The sequence below is a fragment of the Polypterus senegalus genome, chromosome 1, assembly GCF_016835505.1.
Source record: "Polypterus senegalus isolate Bchr_013 chromosome 1, ASM1683550v1, whole genome shotgun sequence".
Taxonomy (NCBI): Eukaryota; Metazoa; Chordata; class Cladistia; order Polypteriformes; family Polypteridae; genus Polypterus; species Polypterus senegalus.
This window is the reverse complement of record NC_053154.1, coordinates 228,759,952-228,772,626: the sequence shown is the minus strand read 5'-3', so window position 1 is coordinate 228,772,626 and position 12,675 is coordinate 228,759,952. Positions and strand designations below refer to the sequence as shown.

Below are 12,675 nucleotides of genomic sequence, written 5' to 3'. Positions count from 1 at the left end.
ATAGGAATACTATGATCAATGGTGTCAGACGCTTCAGTAAAATCTAAGAGAACAAGAACAGATACTGTATATGGTCTCTTTGTGTTTAAAAAAAATATAGCAAACACCTCGCAAGTTTAACAGTTTATTTTTAGGAGACATTCCATTGAGTGAGCTGGGTTTCAAAGATGATCAATAGTTGTGAATTAAACTCTTGGATTGCCAGCATTATCAATTATAATTTTAGAGAAACAAGACTGCCTGTTAGTTATTTTAGCCTTCAATATTTCATAGTGGACTATGAATTTAGTTTTTCTCTATTTATGCTCAGCTCTCTGACATGCTCTCTTTAAATCAGACACTTTGGATTTTCCAGGGTATAATAGTGCTGGAGGATTCCTTAACTGTCTTTTCGGGGGCAACTATGTCAGCTGCAGCTCTAACCTTAGCATAGAAATGTTCCACCTTCCTATTAACATCATTAGCGTTGTTGAGGTAATCACTACAAACTGACTGATTGTTTAGAATATTAGCAAATTTTGATAACGCAGATGTATCAAAGTAATGTTTTTTAAAAATACGCTTCTCATTAGTAGTAGTTATCAGTATTTCTAAATTAAACAATATGAAAAAGTGGTCTGATATACCAATATCCACAACCTGCATCACTTCAACTTTTAATCCTTTTGCAGTAGTAAATCTAGTGTGTGTCCTCCCTTATGTATGGGCTGAATGATGTACTGCCTGAGATCAAATGAGTGCAGGAGGTTCATGAAATCTCTTGCTTTCTGGTCAAACTGGTTATCGACATGAAAGTTAAAATCGCCAACAATTAAGAACCTGTCAAAGTTAGTTGTTATTATAAATACTAAGTCTGAGAATTTCTCAATGAAGGACACATTATATTTAGGAGGTGTCTAAATGGATACACTGCACAGATAAATTCATTTACAACGGCTATACTTTTCTTTATCAAATTCGAGTACTTGCATACTCCACTCCTGTTTCCAACATATTACAGCACAGTACTCAGTCGTGTTCTTTTTCCTCTGTTGTAAAGGTCATTCTTCACATTGTTTATGATAAGGAATGAAGTCCTAACTTTTGTAAAATCAGCAAATGCCTTATGTAACCTCAAAATACATAGCCCTTGTTTACTATAAGTTTCTAGTTTAACTTTTTCCATTCAGAGCTGTTTTTTTATTTTTTTTTTAATTTGAGAATCAAAATAAGTCTTAATTTATCTAGAATTAAAAGATAAATTAAGGTTTTAAAAAAGCTACTGAACATTCAGTTAAAACTGTCTGATTTTAGCTTTTTTGTGTTTATTTAATGTTTTCACTTAGAAAGTTTAGCTTCATGAACACAACTGATATTTTGCATTTGTTTGTCTTTATAGTACAAGAGGGACATTAAAAAGACAACAAAATATGTGGAACTGGTTATTATAGCCGACAACCGAGAGGTATGTACAGTAGCTACTGACCGGTAATAGAACTATTTAATGTATTTATTATTTTTATAGGTTGTTTACATTTGCTTCTGGTCTAGAAAAAGAAAGCAACACATTTAGAGATCCAGGGAGCAATTTAAACTTGCTAAGATCTGGCTGTTATTTAGTCAAGTGACAAACCTTTTTTTCACATCATCATTATCAGAAGGAAAAAAAATCTAAGATTGTTCATTCTTGGATCTAAACTTAATTTTCTACAAGATCCTGTTCTGTTAATAAAAAAAAAAATCCCTTCTCTATAGCATTAACCTAGCTATCGACACAGAAGATTCAATGTTAAAGAGTTCAATCTGTAAAAAGTACAAACTCCATGAGTCAAATCTTCTGTCAAGAAGTTAAAATTTCTCATTGTTAGTCATCAATGTACCTTGGCATGTTGATATCTTATTGTGACCTGCACTTTGTACTCCTTGTATGGAGTTTACTGGTTTCCCCCATGTTCAAGTGAGATACCACTAGAGTGTTTTTCCCTCAGTCAAAAAAACATTCTGCTGCATTAACTGCCAAAGGTGTTAATGTGGCTTGATTTGAGTGAGTGAGAGTGGTTTAATTTTGCCCTGTGTCTCATCCAGAATTGGCCACAGTAATATTCTTTTCCTTCTCAATGACCTGTGCTGGATAAAGCAGTTTCAGAAACGATGGAATCTGTTATGTGACTAAATTAAACAGATGGCATACAACAGGCATGTCTGTCTTGTTAGTCTTCACTAGAGAAAGAATTTGATCAAACTAACATTTTTTGTTCCACGAAGAGTGTTTGCTCTATGGAAGGCTTGGACTGAATTCAGACAGGTTGCCATTTTAATCATACAGTTCCTACATAACAACACCATAGCATTTAGAATTCTAATTTGATATAGCCACATACATAAAATATAATTCTTTCTTTGGAACTTTCTGATTTTTGATTAATTATTCTCATTGTCTAAAACACCACTGACTTCAGGGAATTAAGTGACTTTAAGTGAAAAGTTAAAATGAAAATCATTAGATGCATACAATAGTAATCTTGCCAATTGTGTTTTATTAAGTCAGATAGGACAAAAAAACCTATAGATTTCAAAAAGAATTCTGTGTGGTGTCTTTCAACAGAATAAATAGGATTTTCTTTTTCAGATTCTATACATATTGTTTTTTGCTTGCTTTATTTTGTCTAGTTCTGTCTGTTTAGATGAACATAATGATGGCTGTAACAATAGTGTTGTCTTTTAAACCCTAATAAAGTAATCTGAAATAATTAGTTTCAGAGGCATGGAAAAGATGTTGAAACAGTTAAACAACGTTTGATTGAGATTGCCAATTATGTGGATAAGGTAAGTCTCAATATTTTTTCTTCTAATAATAATAAAATGCGGTGTACTAGCTTTTTACATATGAAGTCTGGGTTTAGAAAGCATAAAGGGGGCTTGTGAGTTAAACTCTGCTCACAGACATGTTGTGCAATAAAAAGGTTTTGATTCTTTAAATGATATTTAGGGTTTTGTGTGTAATTAATGTTGCCATTTTTCATATATTTATAATATTGAGTCACACAGTATACCTACATCTTCTTATGCATGAATAATACTTAAAAGATATCAGTATTTTTCAAATCAGTTATTTTTTTCAGAAACATATACTGTATTATTTTGCCACATGAAATTGCATTCTAAACTCAAACATATTTTATAAATTTAAAAAAACTAACTTGCCCACTCTTGCATTTTGTAATGGAACTGATGGGTATTGGGGTCTTATCGTAGAAAAAAAGCATTACAACGTATCAAATATGTCAATGTTTCAAGCCAAAAATGTTACTACCTTTCGATCTGCATCTTGAGATTTCGTACATATTGTATAGTAGTGTGTCCAAGTTTTTGTAAGAAATAAAAAAAAGCAAATCATGGTGTTAATATTCAGTTACTTTGAAAGGAGACCAGCTCTTCACTTCAGTTTGCTACATGCTATCCTCCACGGCAACCTTAGGGCCAAGGGTGTGAATACACCTCAGAATTCATCGTCAAGTATCGTTATTGACATTAGTAAATGCTAGTGCCCTGATGTAAAGTGATGTTTCTGTTCAATGGACAACTAGACAATAATCACTGAAAAAGGTAACACTAGTGCTTACATTCCTTTACTAAACAGAAGTTTAATTTGTTATTTCACAAAGATACTGCCTGCTGCTGCCATTATGATAATACATGTGTGTGCTTTGGTGGTCTAGCACGAATGTAGCATGTAATCAAGTGACAAGAACTGAACAGATATTATATGCATACATTTAGTTCAGGTTAAAGTTTAGTGTAAATGTTTCAGAACAGGCAGTGTGAAAGAACAGAGCTGTTATTCCAGGCTACAGCACCTCTTTGTACATGAAGTTTTCACATTCTCCTCATGTATTTATGGATTGATTGGTGCCAGTGAGTGTCAGTGAGTTTACTCACTCAGAAACATTGTCCTCATTTCTTTTATTACTATATCTTCAATAAGTGATTCATTATGCTTTAAAAAAATCGATAATTGGTTTGTGGCACTTAAGTCTCTTTCATTGTCATTGGACTCTGTCACACACACACTGTACTTTACATTTTCTGATTTTTTTATTGTGTGTGTACACAATATGTCACAGAAATCGCAATGTGCAGGTGACTAGGCTCTTTCAAAAATATAATGGTTTTATTCAAAATACAATGCAGTGTAATCAGGTCAGATTTCGTATTTTTACAAAGTACAATAAAACGTTTATGTGCACTCTTCACTACGATGCTGCCACTCAGCATGAATCTTGCTCCATAGGTCATCTAAAGTAATAAAACAGAATATTAAAAGTGAAAAGTAGTTACAGCTTAGGAAAAAATAATCATATGATTTGAGTGTGCATCTATCTACTGTAACTAGCCATGGCAGAACATAACTAAAGAAGAAATAAGTGTAGATATATAATGTAGGATAATAGCAGAATAAAGCTTGGTGAGTTGAGGGGATGTTACACTTCACCAATAACATCCACTGTGAGAAAAGCAAGAAACATACCTTACCTTAAGACAACAGTTTGAAAATCTGTTATAAAATTTATCTTCCAGTTTATATTTTTTGTTGTCATAAGCATGCCTCAGAAACACAGAAGACACATTTTTTTCAGTCGAAAGCATTGCTACTTTAAAGTGGACATAATTGATAAGTTTTAATTTTTTTTTTTTTTCATGTTGGGACCCCTGTATCCATTAACTCTATTATAAAAGGCAATGCAGGCTAGCTATTTTTTTAAAAAAACATAAAATATACATCACTTTAGAATACAATTTCATGTAGCAAATTAATATATACCAGGAGTGGGCAAAGCCATTCCTGGAGGGCCACAGTGGCTGCAGGTTTTTGTTCCAACCCAGTTGCCTAATTAGAAAACAATCTTTGTCAATAATTTAATTTCAGGGCTTGTTACTGCTTTCCAAGTATTTAATTAAACCAAACAGGTGTAAATGGAAACCAGCTAAATGGAGAAACGCTTTTGTCATTTGCATCTTATTGCTAATAAGGAGCAATTAAAAACCAAAATACAGCTGTTTAAGACTAATATAAACAATAAAGGATTCACAATATTCACAATTAAAATGAAACAATAAGTGCTTTTTATTAAGCAACTGGGTTGGAACAAAAACCTGCTGCCACTGCGGCCCTCCAGGAACGACTTTGCCCATCCCTGATATATACCATGATTGAGAAGAAATAACATCAACTTGAAAAACGACAAACTTATACTGTAACCAACTTATTATTAACCCAGAGAAAATCTTGGATTTGTAGTTCTATGTAATTACAGTTATTCCTGAGTCCTAATGTGGTTAATGTTTTTGATGAGATATGGAGCTTTAAGCCAAAATAGCTCTCGGGACAGCATTCTGCTGCCATCTTGTGGATGAAATACCCTCATACTGCAATTAAATCTGCTAACTATGCTATGCTAACTCATCAATATTCACAAGTGGGTGGAGCCTTCAACAAAAAAACACAATGTTGTATAATTTAGCACTGATTATTTGAATCAAGTGCTAGTGATAATAACAATGTGAATTGGTCATCAAACATTGACACCGATAGTTAAACTGATGCATACAGCACTGTACTTTATCTTATGATATGTTGAGTGAATTCGGCCACCTGAAAGCTCACCATGGTGCAAGTGGCATAATGGCAAAATAATTGTGATCAAGTAGAAGGAAAAGAAAGACATTAGCCCAATAAGCACTTTTGACAATACTGCAAATGTCAGGTTTTATTTCAAGGGAAATGTGGAAGTCAATAAGCCTTCAGGGCACATCACTTCTGCAGATCAGGCACTGACAATTTAATCTCTCATAAACAAGGAACACAAAAAATATCATAAGAGAAATGCATAAAGAATCAGTCTTCTGCTATCTCAAGTGCCACATCAGGTTATATGTTGGTGACTGTTTTAAAACAGGTCACCTGAAAGAAGTGTACTAAACCTGCATTAGTACAGCAGTAAACATTTGACCTACCTTTCTTACTATAGTTATGTTGATGTTTTTGTATTTACATGTTTATATAACACATAATAATATTTTTTCTTGTTAAACAATATTTATGTTTTTGGCTAGTTTTTCCAGGGGTAAACATAATGCTAAGGAGGTTGTCTGGGAAGCTTTTTATGCCTTTTTTTAATAGTTTTATAGACCTTTGGATATCCGAGTTGCACTTGTTGGACTTGAAGTTTGGAGTGACATGGATAAATGTTCGATTACACAGGATCCTTTTACTACACTGCATGAATTCCTAGACTGGAGAAAGAATAAACTACTGCCACAGAAACCTCATGACAATGCTCAGCTAGTCAGGTAAATATAATTATATTTAGTACTGTAACAGCACAAAAATGAATACGTAACTTTGTTGAACATTCTTCTGCAGAATTTAATTTTTTGTTTGGGTCTCTTAATTTATCACACTTTCCTTCACTTTTTATTCTCTTTTTCTGGCAAGGCCCAAGCTAGGCAAATAGTTCATTCATTCTAATGGAATTTGACCTGTATTATGGAATTTGGAGCTTTTTTTAACTAATCATGCTGTGTAATTTTCATAAATGTGATCAATACATACATCCTTTCATAAAGAAAGAGTGTATTGTTAGTGGTTTTATTTATATATTAGTTCATGGGTAGCAGAGGTAAGAACATAAACCCTGAATTGGCCCAGAAATAAATGGCATGTAAAAGTCAATTGAAAGAGTAAACTTTCTTATACACTGCAAAATCAGAAATTATTGTCAAAGAAGTAAAGACTTAATACAAGAAATCCAAAACCAGGATATTCAATATTTTTCTGTTAGTTACAGAAGTTGTTCCACTTATTTATATATTCACTGAACAAATTATTCAATTATCTGATCAGCAAATCATGTAGCAGTAGCGCAATGCACATAATCATTCAGATACTTTTCTTGTTTACCTCAAATACCAGAATGGGGAAAACAATTAGATCTCAGTGATTTCGACAATTACATGATTGTTGATGTCCAATTGACTGGTCTGAGAATTTCAGTAAGTGCTGATCTCTGGTTTCTAGAGTTTACTCAGAATGGTACACAAAACATCCAGTGAGTGGCAGTTCCGCAGATGGAAATGTGTTGTTAGTGGAAAAGGCCAGAGAAGAATGGCCAGACATGTTTAAGCTAAAAAAAAGGCTGTGGTAACTGAGATAACCACTCTGTACAACTATGGTGAGCAAAAAACATCTCGGAATGCACGCTATACTGAACCTTCAGGTGGATGGGCTACAACAGAAGAAGACCACATTGAGTTCCATTACTGTCAGCCAAGAATAGGAAGCTGAGGCTACAGTGGGCACAATCTCATCAAAACTGGACAGTTGAAGACTGGAAACCACAGCCTGTTCTGCTGAATCTCTATTTCTGCTGAGACACACAAATGGTACAATGAGAAATGGGTGCCAACAGCATGAATTCATGCACCCAACCAGTCCTTTGTCAACACCAGGTTGGTGGTGATGTAATAGTGTGGGGAATATTTTTGGCACACTTTTGACTCATTAATACCAATAAATTGTCACTTAAACGCCCCATCCTATTTGAGTATTGCTGCTCACCATATACATTTCTTCATGGCCACATGTCCTTTCTTTCTGGCCCCAGGCATGATTAAATCTCTTTCTCGCAGGACGTATAACGCTGCTCGCGTTGTGAACGGGGGCCACTGAACAAATGCTAAGGAGATGCCTTCAGATCATCTGCTGTCTTTCTGCTGCTGCTGTCACACTGCCCATTGATATTTTAAAGCCTGTACAGCAGCTATACTTTTGCCACTTCGCACCTCTGCCGCTTGCATTTTGAATGGCGGGCTTGGGGTTTTTAGGGTGGCTGAACGGACGCAAGGAGAAGTGGTCGGATCATCTGCTGGCTTTCTGCTGCTGGCGAGTTGCGTGTTTTGCTTGCTGCTTGTCGTTGTTTTAAGAGCTGGGAGCAAGTTAAAGTGTCTCTTGTGGAACTTCAGATTGTCTTCCAAGAAGATCACGTCTCATCTCCCTAGTCACCCTCCCAAAATTTTTTAATAATAGAGAGATGTGGGAAATTTCCCAAAACAGCTTCAAAATACATTTTAACCAATCCTGACAGGTAGGACCCCAGTACTGAGCAATAATTGGATAATCACACAAGTAAATGATTAATTATACAGTTAGGGCCTTAAAACATGCCCTACAATTTACAATCCACTGAATTTATCTTCTAACAACTAAAAATGACTATATGGACAACGTAATAAGACAAGCCCCCCGTACACAGACAGACAGACTCCAAATGTCCGAAACACCTCTATTTATTTTCTTTGTTTCTTACAGCACCTCACAATGTCCTTCCAGCCAAACTTAGTCCGTTCTTTCCTTCACTCTCCCAGTACTTCTGCCATCCCTACTCCTTCTTCCTCCTAACTCTGGCTCATCTAATGGAGTGAGGTGGCCCCTTTTATAATGCTCCAGATGTGCTCCATGAAAATCTTCCGCCGGCACTTCCTGGTATAGCGCAAGTTCCACATGAGCAACCAGAAGCACTCCGGGTATATCTGGAACCTCCTCTGGTAGCACTTCCGGTTGTGGTGGAAGTGCTACATTCTAAGGCTCCCTGATCCTCCGGGCGCCTCCTGGCAGTGGCCACAGATCCCAACAGGGTTGAGCTTCTATGCTCTGGTCCTGTGACCCCGACACAGACCAGGACGACTGCTCTCTCGTGGCCCAGGGGAGGTATGGTCTAGCAAGAAACAAATATATTCACAAGACTAGAAAGACCAAATCTTGCTCTCTTATTTTGGCATTTACCAGACCTGGAAGGAGAGACAGCTCACAGAGGCAATAGACCAGCTGAACCCATTAACACATTAACGTATTGGGCTAACACCTTTATCCAAGTGACTTATAATACTTGAGATATATTTGGTTACATTTCTTTTGTTTTTTCCAGTTGGAGCACAGGCAGGTGAAATGACTTGCTTATAGTTACACAGTGTCAGTAGCAGGATTTGAACCCATAGTCAGAGGGTCTGAGGTCCAAAACCTTAACCCCTACTCCCAGAACAGACTACTACTACTACTACTACTGTGCTTCACTTCTACTATTAGAAGACACCTCCTGTTTTCTCTACACCCCAGATGGCAAGGAAGAGCAACAAGGCAAGCAAAGGGAGCAGACAATAAACTTTTATTCAGTTATTATAATCTTTAATATTCTTAAGGTGACAAAACACAAAAGAAAATAAGAAGTAAATGTGTGTGGCAAATCAATTAATACAACCTGGAATATTTTATAGATTATGCAGGCTGACACACCCTGCATGTGTGGCTTTGAGTCTCTTTTAAGGTCACATTGTGTCTTCTTGATGGCTATGTTCATCCCCCTCCTCCTCCTTCCTGGTTCTTTTACATCTCTTCATGCTTGAAGGTGACCTAAAAGTTTGTCAGGGCCAAGGCAAACACCCCTAGGCCCTCTCTGTCCAATGTCATTTTGGCAGACCATATCAGTACATGCGCACATGGTATGCATGCACGAAGATAACAAAGGGTTTACAAGCTTCAGTTTTTACGCATGTGTAAAGTCAAGAAAAATGATCAGTTCACCATTTAAGGTACTGAACTTTCAATGCTATGCTGCACTTTTTGCAGTGATAAGTTTAATTTTTGCTAGTTTAGCCCTTGGGCTGTTATCTCAGCTAACACTTCCTGTTTCTCTGGTTAGCTACTATTTGGTTAATCATGTCTGTACATTTCTGAGAATATTTTGTGTGCATAAATATTATTAATATGACCCTGAAAAGTCCTTTTTCTCTTTGAAGTTACACTTTTCTTGTTGAAATATAAATAGCTTGTCAGGTATAGGCTTTACCAACTTTTCACTCACTTTTTTGTCTTATTTAATGAGAATTAACCTTCGCCTGATCTTTTAATGGTGAGCCTAACATAAAATATACCATGCATCAAGATTCTTGATTATCAAAAACCACTAACAAAGGACCCATACATGTTTTTGAATACTTCCAGAACATCCTTGAGACCTGAAAAATAATGTAATTGCTGTACTTTCATTAAGCAGTTTTCAGTAATTTACTTTTGAAGGAAGACAAGAACTAGAAGACTTGAGAAGATTATGTGTTTTATTGGAAACTGTTAAAACAGTCAATGAGTGAATTTAAATTTGAATTCAACACAGATGTTTATGGTTGTCCTGTTGCCTTTTTCCCCACAGTGGAATCTACTTCCAAGGGACCACCATTGGCATGGCTCCTATAATGAGCATGTGCACTACAGAGCAATCAGGCGGAATTGTTATGGTGAGTGATGGTATAATAGCAGATCTGATGAAAACTTTCCGACTAGTTTATTTAATGAAATGTTTGCTTTATTGCATCCTGAAAATGTACACATTTGTTGTAATTGGGAGAAATCCCTTTAATACAAAAGCAGCAATTTTGTAAATTGGAGCACATATTTCTGGTAATCAGAATCAGACCTAAAATGCTTATGTGGATGGGAAGATTTAGAGCTCTGTTTTTATTTTAGGTTGGAACATTTAACTTTTAGAAGTGCATTGGTAAAGACAGTACATAAACCTTAAGTCCTGAGTCATACTTTAGTTCAGTTATCTGTTATAGACCAATTATTAACAATGATTTACTTATTTGGCCGACATCTTTATCCAATGGAACTTACAACAGATGGAGATACAATTGGCTGCATTTCTTTTATTTTTCCAATTGGAGCACAAGCAGATGAAGTGACTTGTTCAGGGTCACATGGTGTCAGTGGAGGGATTTGCACCCAAAACCTCAGGGTCTGAAATCTAAAGCCTTAACCACTGTGCACCCTGCCTGCCTCTCAATCGTCTATAAACATTTTATTGACTATGCTATTAATGTTAACAAATTATCATTCAATTATTAAGACGCTCAAAATATGCAATTTTCATTTTACATTTTCAATATATTTTATAACATACAGTCTGTTAAAAGCTGTTTATTAGGGCAACAAAAACTAACATATTGCCAAATCAAACCTTAAATAAACCGACGTAGTAGTTAATTTCTTAGAAATTGCCAGACTGCATAATTTTTATCAGTTACTTCAACAATTTTGTATTTATAAATGTCCAATTTTTAACAATCATGCTCTACTAAATTTCAGTAAACATGCCACACTTTTTGTTCACAATTAAAACATAATAAGTATATTACCTTATTTGACATGTTTCAATTTAAAAATTTAAGGTTGTAATTATTTGCATTATGATCATGTTACTGAGTTATTAAAGGTTTAAAGAAATTTAAATTAATATAGTTTTTCTTTTTGAATTTATTGCCTTCATTTGCATTTTTTCTTGTTTGCTTAAACTGCTCAAATTATCAGTTTCTTTTATATTCTCTAAATTCTAGATGTATTACAGTACTTGTCACAGTCTACTAAACCTTCCTTATATAACTATAACCTTCCTATTATAACTTTTATAATATTGAGAACTATTTATATAAAGATCCTTTGTATTTCCTCAGTCAAATTATCAATATTGTTTTCATGTGATTGTTTGTTTTTTACAGTACCCAATACTTCTCCGTTTCAATACATAAATATTAAGTTAGGTCAATTTAATTTGTTCAAATATATTACATATTTTAGCAGAATATCCTCTATATTTAATCTGCTATAAACATTCTTCTTGCTGCTTGAAATTTTGATTCCATTCACTTGTAGCAGGTACTGAAGTAGTAGTGGAACAGTTCATCTTGTCCGTTCCCCTTTTTTTTGTTTTAATCCTTAACAAAGCATATGTTATTATTATTTTATTTATATTGCAGTAAACAACAAGATGGTACGATTAACTTTGGCATGCTTACCCTCACTGCCCCAGTTGCATTACAGCTAATGCCACTGTTTCTATTGCTTGCTTTACATACTTGCTACAAAATTTTACTACATTTCTCACAAGTGAGCGGTGAAGGGAGGACAAGTATAATATTCTCGTGAGTGGGTGACCTACATGATGAAGAGATGCACTTTAAATATTTTGCATGTGTTTCCTGCATTTAGATGACTTGTTGCATCACATGGAACCCCTCCATCATTCTGGCACCCACATAACCAGCTTTTCTCCAAATTTCACTATTTATGGTGTACAGTGCTGCACCAGCATCACCACAAAGATAGAAGAAATTTCATGAGCAGAACATGGTGAAAACCCTGCACGTGTCACTGAGTCTGATATCATTTTGGCTGTGCTGCCCTTGCAACCAAGATGGATGCTTCAAGTTTAAACTGGGCTTTAGAAGGTGATCGTGGTAGCTATAAACAGGTGTCTTTAAAAGTGAAATCCAAGTCAAGATCGCACATGAAAAACTGGATCTTTTTTTTTCTTTAATTGTAGATGATTTGGAAAATATTGTATGGATCAAAGATCCAAAATATCTGATAATTTGCCAGGCTCTGTGAGTAGTTTCGTTGCCTGGAATTAAATATTGGCAGTTGCAGGGGTCCGGACTACCGATTTGTCCACCCCTCCTTACTGGTATATTATTTAACACTAGAATTACCAGAGCCTACGAAAAAACTCATAGATCCGGCCCACCTTTAATCCGTTCGCACCTTTCCACCAGCATCTTTTGTCCTCTAAATGTGCCAATAAAGACAAG

At 35.4% G+C, this 12,675-nt stretch overlaps 1 protein-coding gene across 4 annotated transcripts in view; it reads left to right on the top strand.

Annotated features, from left to right (window-relative positions):
- Window positions 1–12,675, top strand: part of LOC120539674 (disintegrin and metalloproteinase domain-containing protein 12) — a 568,760-nt gene that overhangs the window by 390,544 nt on the left and 165,541 nt on the right. For all 4 annotated transcript variants that reach the window (XM_039770006.1, XM_039770016.1, XM_039770034.1 and 1 more), the window contains 4 exons: window positions 1,379–1,444; window positions 2,734–2,805; window positions 6,161–6,330; window positions 10,242–10,326. In XM_039770006.1, coding sequence (XP_039625940.1) covers window positions 1,379–1,444; window positions 2,734–2,805; window positions 6,161–6,330; window positions 10,242–10,326 — 393 coding nt within the window. The remainder of the gene's footprint in view (window positions 1–1,378; window positions 1,445–2,733; window positions 2,806–6,160; window positions 6,331–10,241; window positions 10,327–12,675) is intronic.